Here is a 20000-nt window from a genome sequence, read left to right as displayed (position 1 = left end):
ACACACACACACACACACACACACACACACACACACACACACACACACACATACACACACACACACACACACATATATATATATATATATATGTGTGTGTGTGTGTGTGTGTATGTATGTGTATATACATATATATTTTAAAACAGAAATTAATTCTACTGCAGGACATAGGCCTCTCTCAATTCACTATTGAGAGGTTATATGGCAGTGTCACCCTTGCCTGATTGGATGCCCTTCCTAATTAACCGCGGCTGTGCCACGGCGGTGACTTCCCCCTACGACACCTGCGTTTGACATCTCAAGGCGATATGTCGTTTTCTCGCCGTGAGATCGGTCTCGAGCGAACAGTCAGAGCGCAGGCACTTTTACGACTGCCGCGGCGCAGAATCGAACTCGGGACCACGAGGGTCGGAGTCCAGTGCTCTAAACCACTGGACCATCGCGGCAGTCATATACATAAATATATACATATATACATATATATATAAATATATATATCAATACACACATACACATACACATACACATACACACATATATATATACACACATACATATATATATGTATATATATAAATAAATACACACATATATATATATACACACACACACACACACATACACACACACACACACACACACACATACACACACACACATACACACACACACACACACACACACACACACACACACACACACACACACACATATATATCTACATATATACATATATATAATCATATATATATACTGTATATATATACTGTATATATATGTATATATATGTATATATGTATATATATGTATATATATGTATATATATGTATATATATACATATATATATACATATATATATATATATATATATATATATATATATATGTGAGAGAGAGGGGAGAGGGAAGGGAGAGAGATAAATGGAAAAATAAGTAGACAAATAGATAAACAAGTAAATAAATACAAAATCAATGAATGATAGATAAACAAGTAAATAAATGTTATAACACCTTTAATTATAAATCAAAAGACATACAAATATTCAAAGACACGGGCAGAAAATCAGCTAAATAGACAACAAATGAATTATAGAAACGAAAATGGATAATTAAATAGACAATAAGTGAGTTTTAGAAACCCACATAGACGCCGACAATTGGGTTTTTATATTCTCAAAGGAATAATTAAATAGACGATGAATGAATCTTGTATTGATAAATTAATTAAATAGACGATGAATGAATCTTGTATTGATAAATTAATTAAATAGACAATAAACTAGACGATAAATGAGTTTTAGAAACCCAAATGAACAGAGCAGACGGCAAATGAGTTTTAGAAACCCAGGTAAATAGAAGAGACGACAGATGAGTTCTAGAAACCCAAATGAATAGGACAGACGAAAAGTGAGTTTTAGAAACCCAGATAATTTGAACAGATGGCATATGAGTTCTGGAAATTCAGATAAATAAAACAGACAACATATGAGTTTTAGAAACCCCGATAAATAGAACAGACAACAAATGATTTTTAGAAACCCCGATAAATAGCATAGGCCCGCGGTCCCTCGGCACAACGTAAACAAACATGGACGTCGAGCTGGAGGAGGTCGCCAAGCTCTTGTTTGAAGACGGCGTTCCAGGTCAGACGGGTGGTGGTCAGGGGTCAAGGGTCAGCCAGGAGGGAGGTCACGGGTGGAGGAGTAGGGGAGGGCTGGGGTGAGGTCGTTGGGCTTTGCGATTTTTTTTTTTTTTTAAGGTTTTAAGAAAGGGGAGGAAGGTGGCTGGTGTTGACGTGGCCGGGGTGGGATTCGTTTTCCTCTCCAAGGGTCATGTGTCTTTCCAGGTGCTGTAGCTTGGGGGAAGGAAATATGTGTTCCTGCTGTTTGAGATGGGAACAAGTTGATTTGAATATGACATTTGTGCAATTCTTGTCATTTTTATGGGGGCTGTGGTAATTGTTCACAAGATCTTCGAATATATCGATGCCAGATACGTCGCGTTTTGTGAAGGTATTTCGAATAATTAACCCACATTGATTGACCTGTGAAACTTAGTCCAAGCATGTCTGGATGATGTGCTTTGAGTGACATGGCAACCCAGCTTACAAGGAGGTTGAAATCCCATGCTGCGCACTCAGGCCTGAATTACTGTGCAGGCTATAGGAGTTTTCAGATGCTCACCTGATGCTCATTTATTAATTTCGTATTTGTTACTGAGAGCGACATGCCCTCCAGAGGTTGAAGTCCCAAGACCAGGCTATCATGCGAACCCAAAATTACAAGCCTAACCTTTCCTTATTTCTATTTATTCCCTAAACAGAGGGAAAACCCCCTGTACCCACTTTTAGTAGCACTTTATGCTGAATTACAGAAAACAACAGTAAGAGCTCTGGCTATGTGATTGTTGTGGACTTAGTCTCTGAGCGGTGACATGCAGCAGATATTTTTGTTATTTCGTAGTGAATAGGAGGTCACTGCAGTTATACCCATGCTGTTTATTATTCTATTTCTCTTGCTCTATCAGATGGCAGTGTCCATTTCCCACAAAGCTTATGTTATAGATGAAAGTTTAGATTAACAGAACATCTAATACATCTTTGGGCCTTAGGTCCAGAAATATGTTTGGATGCACATGCACTCATATATATGCATATATATTTAGGATAAAGTAAAAGCTCTTCTGAATATATACATGGAGATGAGAGTCTTCATGGTAATTCTTGTAATTTCTGAAATCTGTTATAATACATTGCAAAAACTTTGAGTAAGCTCTCAGGTGATACAGACCTCCCAAAATGTTACAGCATTAGTCTTTAAAAACTAACAATATTTTCTTTACATCATATAGTGAAATAACAGTTGTACCATATATTTTTAAAAGTATTCAAAAATAATTTTGATATGCTCGCATTCACATAAGTATATTCTAAATTATCATTTTGCAGGGTTTGGTGTGGGGGCTCTTAGCTACCCTACAATTGTTCCAATGCTATGCAGAGTGAACACCTGCAAAACTGTAATAATATGAAAAAGTGTGGGAGAAGCTGGTTCTGGGAAAAGCCTGCCTCATGGGGACATTAAATAATACAACTGTTAGTCTCCACATGCCATTCACCACGATGCATTTCCGTTGTTTAACTGGAATTGGTTTGCTTCTGCAGATTGATTCCAGATTTGTCCAGGCCCTCAATTGATTCACTGTTTTTCAAATAAGCAGTTCTCTAGAGAAACTAGACCAGACTTATCAGTAACTAGAGTATATAATATATACATATTTTTGTTATCCTTTTTCCATTATTTTAAACATTTTAAAGTGATTCCTTGGTAAGAGATTTTGTGCTTTTATGAATGCATCTCACAAGTTCTTGATAGTCTCAGGCAGATGCAGCTCCAGGGCCAAGAATTACCCATTTGAAAATCAATTCCTTTCACAACTCCCATATACTATTTCCTTCACTGTCACCCAATAATATCAGATGTTGTACTGAAAACATATCTTGCCCCTGCAATGTGCCAACTATGTACTCTTAGAAATGATTATTTCCGATTGCAAATACATTTGTTTCATGGCCATTTATTTCATGTATATATATTTTTTATTATGGTCTTACTTTATTTATTCATTTCATTGAGACTTCTATTTTACATTTTCTACAACCAGGAATATGCAATTTTAACAGTTGCTTAACTTTCCATTCCTTGCAGATTGCTGATGTGAAAGATATTTAGAATGTGATCTTGGTTATGGGCCATTTTTATACAGAATAGACTATCAGCCTTCCAGACAATATTTTTAGCATAAACATTTTATTCATTGTTATGTGATGTTAGAACTGACATTTATCTTTAGAATAGAATACCATGTCAAGCTTTTCAGATGATATTGCACTTATATGAAATCAGAGTATAAATTTGGTATTTCTATATACAGAGGTGTGTGGTTTTCAAAATGTAATTTAGAGAGAACACATGTAGTTTATACCCAAAAGGCAGGTTCTTTTACCAAAGTGTAAAAGATGACCTTGACCTAACAAATAAGATTGATTTTAACCTGGCAAGTTTTTGTGTAAAATTCTCATAGCCTGGTGCTATAACTAAAGAGTATAAAGAAATTGTGATGTTAATTGTACCATCAAAATAGATCATCTGAGGTTTTATTAAAGGAAAAATAACATCGGCAGAGTCCTTCATGAACAGATATTTTTGTTGTGTGTAGCTTGTACTGCATATTTCTGTGAATGTGTAACTTGTTTATATAATTTAATTTACTTATATTTATTTTTCTTTTTTAATTGTCTTATAACATTTCATTTTATGCATAGGTAGTCTCCAGGTACTGCAGAGCCTGATATACTCTAGGGTGTAATTTTTAACTTTTACCATACGTTGAAAATTCATCCCTGAAGCTTTTTAAAATATCTTTACTTATTTCTTGTGCTGTTCTTGCAGATACGTGGAAAGACAACGAGGAATTTTCAAATTACATAGTTCAGCTAGCATCATGCGGTGTAGAAAAGCTTGGTAAGATTTGGAGTAATAAGATTACCGGTATTTGTTGCTTTCTGTTCTATGTTCATTCATAATCAGTTGATAAATTCCTCCCTTAATTGATTATTTTTTTAAAACTCTACTGAACTCCTTGTATGAAGTAAAGATGTGTTTGAAATGTATTTATATAGATTTCAGTTTGGATATGAAGGAAGATGTTATAGTATGTCCTTTTTATTGTGCTTGAGAAATAATTCTTTATCTTTTTATGATGATGATGATTATTGTTATTATTACTATTATTATTGTTATTATTATTATCATCATCATCATCATTATTAATACCATTATTGTTAATATTGTTATTTATTATTGTTAATTATCATTGTTATTATTATTATCATTGTCATATCATTTCAGGCAAGGAGGGTGGCCACCTGCGGGAGGAGAGGACGGCCATTCTGGACCAGACGAGGGACCTGGCCTACACCAACTACAAGACGTTCATTCATACAGCTGATTGCTCGAGAACCATTTTCAAAGATGTAGGTATTGGCAGTTTGATTGAGTCTTTGGTACACTGGGGGGGTTATATGGGAGTGTGTGTGTGTGTGTGTGTGTGTGTGTGTGTGTGTGTGTGTGTGTGTGTGTGTGTGTGTGTGTGTGTGTGTGTGTGTGTGTGTGTGTGTGTGTGTGTGTGTGTGTGTGTGTGGATGTGAGAATCTGTCTGTCAATCTAAGTGTGTCTGGGAGATTATTATTATTACTATTTTTTGTTTATTTATTTATTTATTTATTTTAATACTATTACTATTATTATTATTATTATTATTATTATTATTATTATTATTATTTTTATTTTTATTTTTATTTGGGCTACTACCCCCCTCCTTCCCTCCCTCCCATGAAATATGTTTCTCTAGAATCTAACAACTTTAAGATACCAGCTGAGAAAAAAACAAATCCACCGTCCCTCAAAGTTCTAAACATTGTCTCCTCTCACAGTTCACAAGTGTTGAGAGCCACTTAGAAGGCTTGTCGTCGTGCCTGCCCAACCTGCGGAAGAGTGTGGATGGATTTCTGGCCACGTCGCGCAGCCTGGCTCAGTCGCGGCACCTCACGTCCCTCACGCTGACAAAGCACACACAGTTGCTGGAGGTAGTATTCCTGTTATTGCTATTGTCTGTGTTGTTCTTATTATTACTGTTATTATTATTATTGGTATTATTGTAGTTGTCATTATTATTATTATTATTATTGTTGTTATTATTATTAATATTATTATTATTATTGTTGTTTTTGTTGTTTTGTTATTGTTGTTAGTATAATTATTACTCTAATTGTTATTATTGTTGTTATTATCATTATTATTATAATAATTATTATTATTATTATTATTATTATTATTATTATTATTATGGCTGTTATTCTTGTTATAATTATTAGGCCTACTATTATTATAGTTGTTGATAAGATGGGTACTATAATTATAATGATAACAATAATGAGAGTGACTGATATGGAAAATAATAAAGTGATAATAATGATGATGAATTTATGAACAGATCCTGGAGCTGCCACAGCTGATGGACACATGCGTGAGAAACGGTTACTATGAAGAAGCGCTGGAGATCTTAGCATATGTGAGAAGGCTAGAGAAGAAACACACAGATATCCCTATAATAGCAGTAAGTATGCTGTGTTGTTAGACTTGGTATATCATTGAGTATTTAAGATGAAGCCACTGGGGATGGGATGTACATACTTGTTGAGACCACTTTGAATTAATTTATTTATTGTTTTTACAAACATGGTTCCAAAAGTACTTAATCATCAATGAGTTAATTACTAGCATTATCTATCTCACCTGATTACTCATATCCTTTATGTTCAGAAATATTTTCCACTAGAATTAGATATAGTTTTTTTTCTTTTCTGTATTTCTGTAAATCTGGCAGGGTTTTATGCACTGTACATCACTATAAAATGTTTTTTTTTTTTTAATTAATTTTCTTGGAGCATCAGCATGTCTCTGAGTGTAACATGGAAGGGGCAGCATCCAAAACTAATATCTTCTCCCCAGAACATCGTGATGGAGGTCCAGGCAGGCACTCGGCTGATGTTGAGCCAACTTCTGGCGCAGTTGCGATCGCCCTTGGCCTTGCCGCAGTGCCTCAAGGTCATAGGTGAGGGAGGGAGAGCTGTGGGGCTATTGAGGTTTATTTGATCACTTTCTGGCCTTTTGACTATTATCTCCTAGAGGTTTCATCTCTTCATATGCTTTGTCTATGAATTCCAGAATTTTCTTGTTTCTATAGGTGAAAAGTGTCAAATGAGCTTCTATTATTTTTTTATTATAATTATCATTATTATTATTATTTTTTTTTATAACTGAGTAGGTTATATTTTGTCAGTACGTGTTCCTTTTTTTAAAGTATGATATGATGACTGTCTAGGATTGTTAAAATTTCAGGTCAGTGATTATTATTTCATCTCCAAATATGCCATACTCTTTGCTTTCTATTTTTGTATGTTAATTTAAGTCCAAATTAATATACAACTTCTTTTGGATCATTGATTTCTTTGTATTATTATCAGTGTTTCTAGCTTTCTCTCATCTTACTAGGTCTACTTCGGCGACTGGACGTGTTCACCGAGCCTGAGCTGAGGCTGAAGTTCCTGCAGGCGAGGGATTCGTGGTTCAACAGCGTCCTGAAGGGGATACCTAAGGAGGACAGTGAGTGGGACCTTTGGGTGATTTGCAGCTTTATATTATCTGATTCGAAGTCAGTTTGGGAATTTCTTGGTAAAGGAAGTGCTTACCAAAATCACGGGATTTGTTGGGAACGGCCGTGCAACAAATTCAGTGTTTGTTATTGGTCTTATATTAGCTGATATCCTCAACTTGCAAAGAAAGCACATAGATTTCAGTTATTATGCCTGGTTCCTACCTTGTGGGAGCACTTCCAAGACTTTCCTCACATTAGTCAGAGTACTAAAAAGTAGTAATGTCAGGGCTGTTTAATAAGATAGAACTTGATTGGTGCTTGCCATGGAATTCTTTCTATATTATTTATAAGTGATTAAAGTAATTAAGAATCTTTTAATCAAATAGTTAATACAATTCACACAACTTACAGGTTACCAGCACATCATTAAGGTTGTAGAAGCATCTCGTGTCCACCTGTTTGACATTGTCACCCAGTATCGTGCCATCTTCTCAGATGATGACATGCGTTTCAGCCTTGGGGACCCAGAAGTCAATGAGCAAGCCATTTTCCATGGGTGGATTCTGCATAAGGTAGGGATGAGTACAGTGCAGGTGTGAGTATGTGATTGTGTATGAGTGTGTCATTATTTCTTTTTCCTTAAATATTTTATGCATATTTCCATCCTCCTCCCACCCTCTCCACTCCCAGGTAAACCAGTTCATGAAGATTGTAGAGAAGGACCTTGAGCGAGGTGTGGGCCCCAACTTGGAGGCTGTCCTAGCCCAGTGCATGTTCTTCGGTCAGTCCTTCAGCCGTATTGGGGCTGATTTTAGAAACCTCCTCATTCCACTGTTCCAGGTAAGGATTGTCTTTATATTATAGGTGTTTTTATTTTCAGACTATTGGTCTGTTATTGATTATGTTCATTATTATTTTTTAAATTATTATCATGGGGTTATGAAGATGCAGATCTGTAGGCTCCTCCTCACAAGGTATATAAAAGAACAGTTTTGAAGATGTTGAAATGAACAGTAACTCTTGCCATTGCTGTGTTGATAAGATTAGATTTTTCTGCAACTTCCTGCTTCTTCTTTTAAACTAAATTTTATTCTAACTTTGGACAGTTTAATTATTTTCCATTTGTGTTTGTTATATGTTAAGTTTTGGAATTTATTTATTGATTGAAAACTATTGGAATGGTAGAGAAAATTGACATTTTAGATACAAGAAGAAATTAAAAGATAGTAGAAGCAGATGAATATGAATATACAGTTAGGTAAAGGAGATATAAGTAGACATAGAAGTAGATATAAAAAGATAATCAGCCTTTTGTGTACCCCACAGAAAGCTGCCCTCTTGCAGTGTGAGAAGGACATACGCACAGCCAACATTAAGTTCGATGAAACCCTGAGTAGCTTTTCGCTCATGGAGGCACCGTTCCTCAGTGCTCCATCTGCTATACAGATTGAGACGCAGGTATGTACGAAACTGTTTGGTTTGAAAGACAGAGGGAAAGGTGCTCTCACAGTCTTTCTTCTATCTGTTTCTCTCTCAGTCTCTATCTCTGTTTCTCTTTCTCTGTGTTCTCATTATTTTTGTTTTTGTCTCTTTTTATTGTTGTTGTTATCATTCTTATTATGTCAGGCTTGTGATGGTATTTATTCTTGATTCTGGCCCTCTGCCATTGTCTTTTTCAACATTGGGAAGATTTTAGGCTTGATGTGAATTTAAGGTTGGTGGGAAGGCATGGATAGACTTATATGTAATTATTATTATTTAAAAAAAAAATTATGATATATATTTTTCTGAATTTAAAGTGAAGGACGAACAGTATGATGAGAGCAAAATCAGTGGTAAATAAATAAATAAATAAATAAATTTAAATTCAAGATGAAATGGCAAGTTAACCCTCAAGAACAGACAGGACAGAGCTTTAAGTATGAAAGGTGAAAACACACAACGTGTTGATACTATAGTAGAAAAACCCACAATGTAAAACTAGATTTATTGAAAGTAAGACAACAGTTTCGGAATCCACCTGGATTCCATCCATCAAGTGGATTCCGAAACTGTTGTCTCACTTTCAATAAATCTAGTTTTACTTTGTGGGTTTTTCTACCATAGCTTTATGTATGTACAGGACAGGAAAAAAGGGAGACTTTAAATTCACTAATACATAAATGCAGTAATTAACTGGTGGCTCAACTTTTCTCTTTTCCCCAATGTGCCCCACAGACCTGATAATTACATTTGCAATGTATTGATCCTTAGGGCTTTATTATAGAGTAAAGTGATGCTTGCAGTCCCTCTTCTTTATTGTGACTGCTGTTAACCCATTCCCGGCGGGTCATGCCTAAAGGCGTGAAACCAAATGCTTGAAATGTGGAGTGTGGCTGTACGCCGCAGCGGCACGCCAAAGTGCTCTGAGGCAGTGATTCGGCTTGATGCACTGAACTCACACACTCAAAGTCGGCGCGTTGCTTTGGTTTGCCAGAGCGTAGAGTTTTGTTTTAGTTTTCTACATCCGTCACCAAGGGGTCTCTGTGCCTTTTAAACATTAAAAAAGGAATTAATTACAAATTGTGGTATAAAAACCCAAAAAAATGTTTTTAAATTTTTATTTTTTTTTTCCCTTTTCCCGTTTTAATTTTTTACCCCTTTTCCATTGGTGGGGAATAATACCCCCCTAAAAAATGGTGGGGAATTTAAATATTTTACCCCCCCATTTTTTGTAAAATTTTAAATTATTTTCATACCAAATTTAAATATATTTTTCAAAAAAAATGTTTGTATTTAACATACAAAAGTGTATTTAAAATTTCATAATTTGTTAAAAATAATTTTCCATACCCAAAAATTTTAAAATTAATTTTTCATTACCCTTTTTGTTAATAACCCCCCAAGGTGTATTAAAAACCCCCTACCCTGTGGGGAAAAACATAACCCCCGGTGTTTTTTTAAACCTTACCTTGGGGTGTATTAATGGGGGGGGGTACCCAACCCCCCCATTTTCACCCCCCCCCTAAAATATTTTTCCCCTTTTTTTTTTTGGGGGCCCCTACCCCCCCCACCCTTTTCCCCTATAAATTTTAATAAAAATACACACCTTTAAAAAAATATACAAAACAAGAAAACCTTTACAATTTTAAATATACAAAAAACCCCACACACCTTTACATAACATTAAACCCTAAACCTTTACATATACAAAACACAAAACCTTTAAAAATAACATAAGAAAACAATTTAAAATTTTACATAATAACATAAAAAACATATACAATTTTTAAAAAATATACAACATGTTGGGAATACATAAGGTTTTAACACATGTATTTTATTAAACATACATGTGTATATAACATACCCTGTGTATAAAACATACATGTGTAAAATTAAAAAACATGTGTTATTTTAAAAATACAAAGTGGTTTTATACAAACATGGGGTAAAATACATACATGTGTTATTTTTCATACATGTGTATATTTTACCTAATGGGAATATATACATACATTTTGGTATAACATACATGTTATATATACATAAAATTTTTGTTTTTGGGATTTTACTACAAAGTGTATATTTTAAAAATACATGTGTAATTATACAAACATGTGTTATAAACATCAAGTGGGTTTTAAAAACATACATGTGTATAAAAACATACATTGTATATTTTAAAAATTTCAAAGTGGGATATAAAAATAAAATGTGTAAAAATACATACATGTGTATATTTTACAAACATGTGTTTTATAACATAAATTTGTATAATACAAACATGTTTTTATATACATACTTTGGGGAAAAATACATACATGTGTTAAAAAATACATACAAAGGGGTAATATAAATTTCATAATGTTTTTATTTTAATTTAAAAATTGTGTATATGTGTAAAACACATACACACCTACAAAAATAAAAATAAAACCAAAAAAACCTTTACAATAAATAAAAATACACACCTACATATACATAACCCTTCACACCTTTTCAATACATAGACATACACACCTACAAAAATAAAAATACATACATATACATACAAAAACCTTTACAAATACATACACCCCCTACACCCTTTACATAAAACATACAGCAAAAAAACACAAAACCTTTACAAAAAAAACATATACTAGACCATACACACCTTTACATATACATAGACGCATACACACCTTTACATATACATAGACGCATACACACCTTTACATATACATAGACGCATACACACCTTTACATATACATAGACGCATACACACCTTTACATATACATAGACGCATACACACCTTTACATATACATAGACGCATACACACCTTTACATATACATAGACGCATACACACCTTTACATATACATAGACGCATACACACCTTTACATATACATAGACGCATACACACCTTTACATATACATAGACGCATACACACCTTTACATATACATAGACGCATACACACCTTTACATATACATACACGCATACACACCTTTACATATACATAGACGCATACACACCTTTACATATACATAGACGCATACACACCTTTACATATACATACACGCATACACACCTTTACATATACATAGACGCATACACACCTTTACATATACATACACGCATACACACCTTTACATATACATAGCACGCATACACACCTTTACATATACATACACGCATACACACCTTTACATATACATACACGCATACACACCTTTACATATACATACACGCATACACACCTTTACATATACATACACGCATACACACCTTTACATATACATACACGCATACACACCTTTACATATACATACACGCATACACACCTTTACATATACATACACGCATACACACCTTTACATATACATACACGCATACACACCTTTACATATACATACACGCATACACACCTTTACATATACATACACGCATACACACCTTTACATATACATACACGCATACACACCTTTACATATACATACACGCATACACACCTTTACATATACATACACGCATACACACCTTTACATATACATACACGCATACACACCTTTACATATACATACACGCATACACACCTTTACATATACATACACGCATACACACCTTTACATATACATACACGCATACACACCTTTACATATACATACACGCATACACACCTTTACATATACATACACGCATACACACCTTTACATATACATAGACGCATACACACCTTTACATATACATACACGCATACACACCTTTACATATACATAGACGCATACACACCTTTACATATACATACACGCATACACACCTTTACATATACATACACGCATACACACCTTTACATATACATACACGCATACACACCTTTACATATACATACACGCATACACACCTTTACATATACATACACGCATACACACCTTTACATATACATACACGCATACACACCTTTACATATACATAGACGCATACACACCTTTACATATACATACACGCATACACACCTTTACATATACATACACGCATACACACCTTTACATATACATACACGCATACACACCTTTACATATACATACACGCATACACACCTTTACATATACATACACGCATACACACCTTTACATATACATACACGCATACACACCTTTACATATACATACACGCATACACACCTTTACATATACATACACGCATACACACCTTTACATATACATACACGCATACACACCTTTACATATACATACACGCATACACACCTTTACATATACATACACGCATACACACCTTTACATATACATACACGCATACACACCTTTACATATACATACACGCATACACACCTTTACATATACATACACGCATACACACCTTTACATATACATACACGCATACACACCTTTACATATACATACACGCATACACACCTTTACATATACATACACGCATACACACCTTTACATATACATACACGCATACACACCTTTACATATACATACACGCATACACACCTTTACATATACATACACGCATACACACCTTTACATATACATACACGCATACACACCTTTACATATACATACACGCATACACACCTTTACATATACATACACGCATACACACCTTTACATATACATACACGCATACACACCTTTACATATACATACACGCATACACACCTTTACATATACATACACGCATACACACCTTTACATATACATACACGCATACACACCTTTACATATACATACACGCATACACACCTTTACATATACATACACGCATACACACCTTTACATATACATACACGCATACACACCTTTACATATACATACACGCATACACACCTTTACATATACATACACGCATACACACCTTTACATATACATACACGCATACACACCTTTACATATAAATACACGCATACACACCTTTACATATACATACACGCATACACACCTTTACATATAAATACACGCCTTTACATATACATACACACCTTTACATATAAATATACATACACACACACTGAATACAGCCTGGGAAACCACCTGGGGGCGAAGGGTTAAGTTTGTTGTTACTTTACTTTACCCAATTCCTACAGGTTTATGTACTATCCCCCGTTTTTATTTGTGAATTTTGTTACAAACAGATGGCTCCACATGTTCTCAGCAGTAAGGAGTCTATCAGTAACCCCTAGTGACCATGCCTGATTTCCCCATTCCTTGAAGTTTTGGGAAAATGTTTTTCTTTGATATTATTTATATTGATATGATGATTATTAATTTGTTATTCATATATTAATAAAATAATACAAATGAAGCTTTAAAAAAAATCAAGGAAAAGGGTAAACAGGTAAGACAGTGACATGGTACTTGTAGAGCCATATGTATGTTAAGACAATAGATTAACTTTTATTACAGTGGGCATGGCATTGTAGTCTTGCCACCCATATACACAAATTTGTGAGGGTTTCTTGCCCTTCAGATATTCCAATAGTTTTTGTTACTTGTAATTTCTAATAATAATAATTTTGGAATATTTCTCATGCTTTCTTACATTTTCAGAACTTTGGCCAGTTAGATGTTGAGGAACTCCTGGCTCCTATTGAACACCTCTTGCCCAAGAAGGAAGAGAAGGAACTGTCAGAGGACATGCTTTACAGCAGTCCTCTAGAGCAGGCGTCAGCCTCTCCTGAAGAGACGGCTGATGCCTCACTGGGGGAACAGGAATCAGTGAGAGAGGATTTGATAGAGACATCGTCGCAAGGAGGAACCGAGGCCTCACCTACTCTGGGGACAGAGAGTGACATTGTCTCTCCTGTTACCGATCAGCTACTGCTCAATTCAGCTCTTACCCATTCCATTTCAGCAGAAACAAACCAGCCAACAGATTTCCCTCTCCTAGAAGCTACACCACCACCTCCACAGGTTGCTGAAGAAGCAGCATTAATAAAAGAAAATGCAAGTGAACCACATTTTTACATTGAATCATCGTCTGAGCTTGGAACTCCTTCGGAAGACTCTTCTTCTCTTCAGGGATCAGAAACGGCCTCTAATCAAGAGGCGTAATAGCAAGTTCTGGGAAATGTGGAGTCCTTGCATTTTTTTTTAATGAATTATATCAGTTTATTTATTTATTATTATTATTCATTTTTTATTATTATTTTTTTTTTTCTTTTGCACGCTTCTTGTTTGAGGAAATTATTATTATTATAGTTTCATCAAACAAGAAGCATGCAAGAAATTTTTTGAAATGAAAAAAGTTCCCCCACCCCCCATATCACACTATTGATAGGTTAGTATTTGGCATGGGAGATATTACATACATTACAGTTTTTGTAATACTTACTATAGAGTTATTTATTGTTGACTTGTTGTAAAATGGATAATTAAAATATTTATTACATTTATGCACTAGGTTTTAATATACCTGTAACTACAAATCTGCCTACATTGATAATAATGTATTATACAGTGGAAGAACTTCACAGGTGATAGTCATTTTGAAATAATGAAACTTTTTGGAATTTCCAAAGCATTACTGTCTACAAAATTAGATTTTTGTCAACACAGGAAGACCTCATGATTAAAAACATGAAACCTGGCCACAATAATATGAGACAGACATCACTGTGGTTTATTTCAGGTTAGTATACATGTTACAGTGCTGGGATTAATGTTACTTGGTTAAGTAGATATAAATTATTCTAAAAACAGTAACATAATTCAGGTAATTACTCAGGTAACACAGTAATACTGTTAGAGAGCAAAAATCGCATGGTAACATAATATCACAAAATAGACTTCTGGAAATGAAGCAATAACTTAAATAAAATATGAATTCAAATAATTAATATAATGAAATTCATTTTACATTGTCACAATGAGAAATTATAAACAAAGCCTCGTGTAAGGCGGAATATAGCTGCATATCAAATATATGCAATTTCAAGTGAATTGAAATCATAGCATGCATATATTGGAAAGAAGAGAGAAAAAGAGAAAAAAAGTCATTACTAAACACACTATCTGCATATAATAATTTCATACAGTTTAGTGTGCATGATTCTATGCATGCATTTACCCAAGGTTATATATGTATATATATATATATCTACCTATATACTACATGTATATATACACCTATTTAAACATGTATATGTATTGCATATATACAAAAAAAAAAAAAAAAAAAATAAAAAAAAAAATTTGTCAGTTTAAAAAGTATATAAAATATAAAGGCAGAAAAAAATCTTTGCCATTCTGAATTCTCATCAGTTCCCCTTAAGTTCAAATGCTTTCTTATCCTCTTTTCCTCTTGTCTAAATAAATACATATATAAATATAAATTAACATAAAGAACTAAACCCATAGTCCTACACAGGAGAATCCAAGGGTCGGTGGGAAATGTTGCTCATTACAAGCCAATTGTGAACAAATCTTCACACAGTATAAAGATTATTGAATCACATAGTACTGAAATGAACGTCTTTAAACAGGAGTTAATTAACAAGATTAGGAACTGCTAGTCTCCTCCTGACTTTATCCACATTTCTTGTCATTTCATATTTAGAGAAAATATAATGAAAATGTGCCTAAAATAATGAGATTCCTCATGACTTAAAAAATAAATCTCTCCAGATATAATACTGCAGTGCTTGGATATCACAAGCCACAATTTACTTTGGCTCCCTAGACCTTTGGCAAACATACAAACCAAACAAATTTTGTTTAAAAAAAAAAGAAAAAAAAGCATGATTATCTTAATGCAATTTTCCATTCCTCAGTATTCTTGTTGTCACACACTCCAAGTCCTGAATTCCACTCCGCATGGCCAAGACGTCGCGGTCAAACTTCTGTGACGGAGAGTGAAACTGCGTCCACTGGCTGGGACTAACTAAGGGGGCTCTGTTGGCCTGGGGTGTGATGGCTCGGGGAAGATTCTCGTTTCCTTGGGCATTCCTGTGGGGTAAGAGATGATGCTGTCACCAAAATTTAAGAGTAATTAATGCTACCAGTCAGAATTCTCAAGGTAATACTTGGGAGTATTGTGTATTTTCCCTTGCATTACTTCATGTAGACATAAATAATTACAATTATCAATTATGTTGCAAAAAAATTTCAAGGTAGCGAGTGTTTACACACACAAAAAAAGGCAATATATATCACCCGTCCCCACCCACACCACACCCACACCCACACCCTAGCTATACCTACACAAACATATCTATTTGCACCCACACATACATAAACACCCTAGCTACACCCATTGATTGTCATATTTCCCCATGGAAATTAATATTAGATTTAAATTAAAAAAGAGAGAAGAGACAAAAGAAAAGAAATAAATAAAGAAAAAAAAAAAAGTGAAAGAGAAAGAATAAGAGAAAAAGAAAAGTGAAAGAGAAAGAATAAGTAAAAGAAAAAGAAAAGAAAAGAAAAGAAAAAAAAAAGATGAAAAGGTATAATATAAATGAACATGAATAACCCCATAACGGTTCAATCTAAATGTGTCAATTTATCTGTTGGAAAGTCATTTAAACCCTGAGCTCTGTCTAACCAATTCCAATTAATCCTTTGAGATTTCAGAGATCATACATCCACATCATTGTCGTCATCATCATCATCACCACCCACCCACCCACCCACCCACACCCCCACTTCCACCCCCACACAAAGAACTTCTCAAAGCCCGACAAACCTACACAAAAAAAGGGTAGCTCCCCTTCCCACTCACCTTCTTGGAGTGCCGTTTTGGAGACGTTTGGGAGCCTTGAAGTAGCTGTGGGGTGTGACTGGCGTGGTCACGTTGAAGGGCGAGTAGAGCTTGCCTGGGGTCTTTCTTGGGGTGTGGTTCGAACTGTGCTTTGGGGTGTGGGTGGGCGTCCTTGCATCCAGCTTGTACCTGCGGTGTGTTGAGTTGCGGAACATCTGTTGGGGGGGGGGGGGGGGGGGGGATAAAGATGTTAACAATAATGATAATACTAGTAATAATAATGATGAATATTCTCAATAACCACAATAATAATAATAATAATAATAATAATAATATGAATTAATAATGATAATAATAAAATCAGTAATAATAATTATGGCAAAGACATTCTGCCAAGACAGGACTCGGATCGGTTGCTTAATTAACTGAATGTTAAAAAAAAAAAAAATACATGCCATGTCCACTGTGTCCTTTTATTTATTGATTGCCACTGCACACAGATGCCTTGGCAAGTGTGGAGCCATCTGAGTATATATGGAATACTAGTCATAGCTAACATGTTTACCCTTTTCCTTGATTTTCAGATTCTTTTTCTACTGTTATTTCTAATAATATTGCTAATAACACTAAATCATGATATCAAGAACAATTATGACATCGACTTTAACAGCCTTAAGAAAAAATAAAGCTTTCCCAATTACTCAGGGAAAGGAGAAATTAGGAAAAGTCGGCTGTTAATTGGCTCATTGGGTTAACGGAAAATCACCAGCGAGGTCTAAGAGCTGTGTCTTGCTAGGATCTTTGATGAGGTGTTGCAGTCACCTCTTTGAAATCTAACGATGCCGTTTGTTTCTAAAGCAGCGAGTCTTTCCTTTTCCTTTTTTTATGGCAATATTCTTTAACTTTATATAATTATTCTGCAGTTACTAATCTCAGTGTCGTTTTAATAGTAAACATGGAAATATAAATGTAAAAGAATATTCTTTTTATAATAGGAAAAAAAAAATGCATGGAAAGTTATTTTTTTCTTTAAAGAGATATATGAAATAATAATTTCCATAGAACAATATGAAAAATATTCTAGTAGAAGGATATGCAACAATATCTTTACAGAAAGGTAAAATATCTTTTCAAGATGATTATAGAATGTATCTTTTATGACATTAAATATTTTTCATAAAAGATATGAAACTATTTTCCTTTTCTTCAGAGAGGTAGAATGACAGCACCCAAGAAATTTTTAATAAATCCGACCAACATCTCCCAAGAAAAACCCGACCCCATGGAGGCAGCCAGTGTCCCCTACCTGCGTGAAGGACGACAATGAAGTCCTGACTCCCTGGAGTGCGCGGTTCACCTTCTTCCCTCCCTCCTGGATCATCCTGTTGGCTCGGGGTCGCACTTGGTTCACAATATCTGTCGAGAGGGGAAGCACCCCCGAGGGAAGGTTGGAGAGTGGCCGACGGCAGCGGAAATTGGAGGTGCTGGTGGTTGTGGCGGTGGGTGGTCCATTAGGCTGTTGCGTGCTCTGATTACCACTGTAATTTTGTCTGCTGCTGTGACTGGTCTGAGAGTGAGCTTTGGGTTCCTCGGCCAGTTTGGATAAGGATGAGAATCTGTGGAAGGGAGAATAAATGCTATCATTTGCAATACCTCAATTCTTGTATTGTTTCAGAAACGAGTATTAATAAAATCATTGTGGTTATTCGTTTCCTAATAGTGTTTGAATATGCAAAAAACTATTTATTTTCCTTATAAGGCACTTTCTTATTTTAGCATATCACTATGATTCTTCAACCAAAGAGTAAAATGCATGTTGATATCAATATTAGCCTGAATTGGGGGGAAGTAAATGCTTGCAAAACACCAGCGCATCCAACACTTGCCCTTATACTACTGACACAGCCTCCATGCCTATTAGTGCTCCAATAGCAGCCCATAAGCCTCAGGGGTAGGGTATGAGGCATGGACCTTTGGAGCTCGAGAAAACTTTTACTGCTGCCGGACATTACCTTCCCTACAATGCCCAGGTGAAAGGGGGGAGGGGGGGACGGGGGTCACCAGTGACAACCTTTCTGCTTAATGGAATTAGACCTATATCTGACCCTTGTGGGTGACGAAGGGTGCTTGACCAAATATCCTCATTCAGTCACTCATTCATGAACCGTAAAACTATTCTATTTGGCGAGACTGAGGAGGCAGAACTCCCCTAAAATATTCTTTGTCATATAAGGAACAAGTCCGAGCATCATCTTGCCAGAATAACCATGGCAGATATTTTTTTTTCCATAATTAGAGCACATAGCAATCCTTTGACATTTGCAATACTCTAAGGTTGAATTTGCAATTGAAGACCTTCAGAATTTCATGTGGATTTGGAATGCACACTATATATTTCTGGTTTTGAAAGTACAGCCACTGTCTTAATATCTAAAAAATAAATTTAAAAAATTTAAAAAGGACAAGAAAAAAGCGTATTTGCAGTTTACATGCTATATATAAATGTAATTTCCATTTCTTATTGCTCTATCAAACTACTTAGATTTTCTATCAGAATTTACCAGCAGTTTTCTTTTGCACAATTTACC

General features: G+C 35.0%; 2 protein-coding genes across 5 annotated transcripts in view; one reads left to right on the top strand and one right to left on the bottom strand.

Annotated features, from left to right (window-relative positions):
- Positions 1-1570: 1570 nt before the first annotated feature.
- Positions 1571-9182, top strand: LOC125040580 (conserved oligomeric Golgi complex subunit 8-like). The gene is made up of 10 exons (XM_047635201.1): positions 1571-1643; positions 4452-4523; positions 4911-5035; positions 5495-5647; positions 6055-6177; positions 6573-6675; positions 7116-7226; positions 7630-7790; positions 7909-8058; positions 8545-9182. The coding sequence occupies exons 1-10, from the start codon at positions 1589-1591 to the stop codon at positions 8866-8868; spliced, it is 1377 nt and encodes a 458-aa protein (XP_047491157.1). The 5' UTR covers positions 1571-1588; the 3' UTR covers positions 8869-9182.
- Positions 9183-15097: 5915 nt separating this feature from the next.
- The window catches only part of LOC125040578, a 53038-nt gene continuing 48135 nt past the window's right edge, over positions 15098-20000 (bottom strand). For 3 of the 4 annotated variants that reach the window (XM_047635197.1, XM_047635198.1, XM_047635196.1), the window contains 3 exons: positions 18719-19028; positions 17434-17627; positions 15098-16658 (listed from right to left, as the gene is read on the bottom strand). In XM_047635197.1, coding sequence (XP_047491153.1) covers positions 16460-16658; positions 17434-17627; positions 18719-19028 — 703 coding nt within the window. In that variant the 3' untranslated portion in view covers positions 15098-16459. Of the gene's footprint in view, positions 16679-17433; positions 17628-18718; positions 19029-20000 lie in introns of all 4 variants that reach the window. The other variant, XM_047635199.1, reaches the window with a different exon arrangement.

Source organism: Penaeus chinensis, chromosome 29 (genome assembly GCF_019202785.1).
Source record: "Penaeus chinensis breed Huanghai No. 1 chromosome 29, ASM1920278v2, whole genome shotgun sequence".
Taxonomy (NCBI): domain Eukaryota; kingdom Metazoa; phylum Arthropoda; class Malacostraca; order Decapoda; family Penaeidae; genus Penaeus; species Penaeus chinensis.
This window is presented reverse-complemented; position numbering and strand designations above follow the sequence as displayed.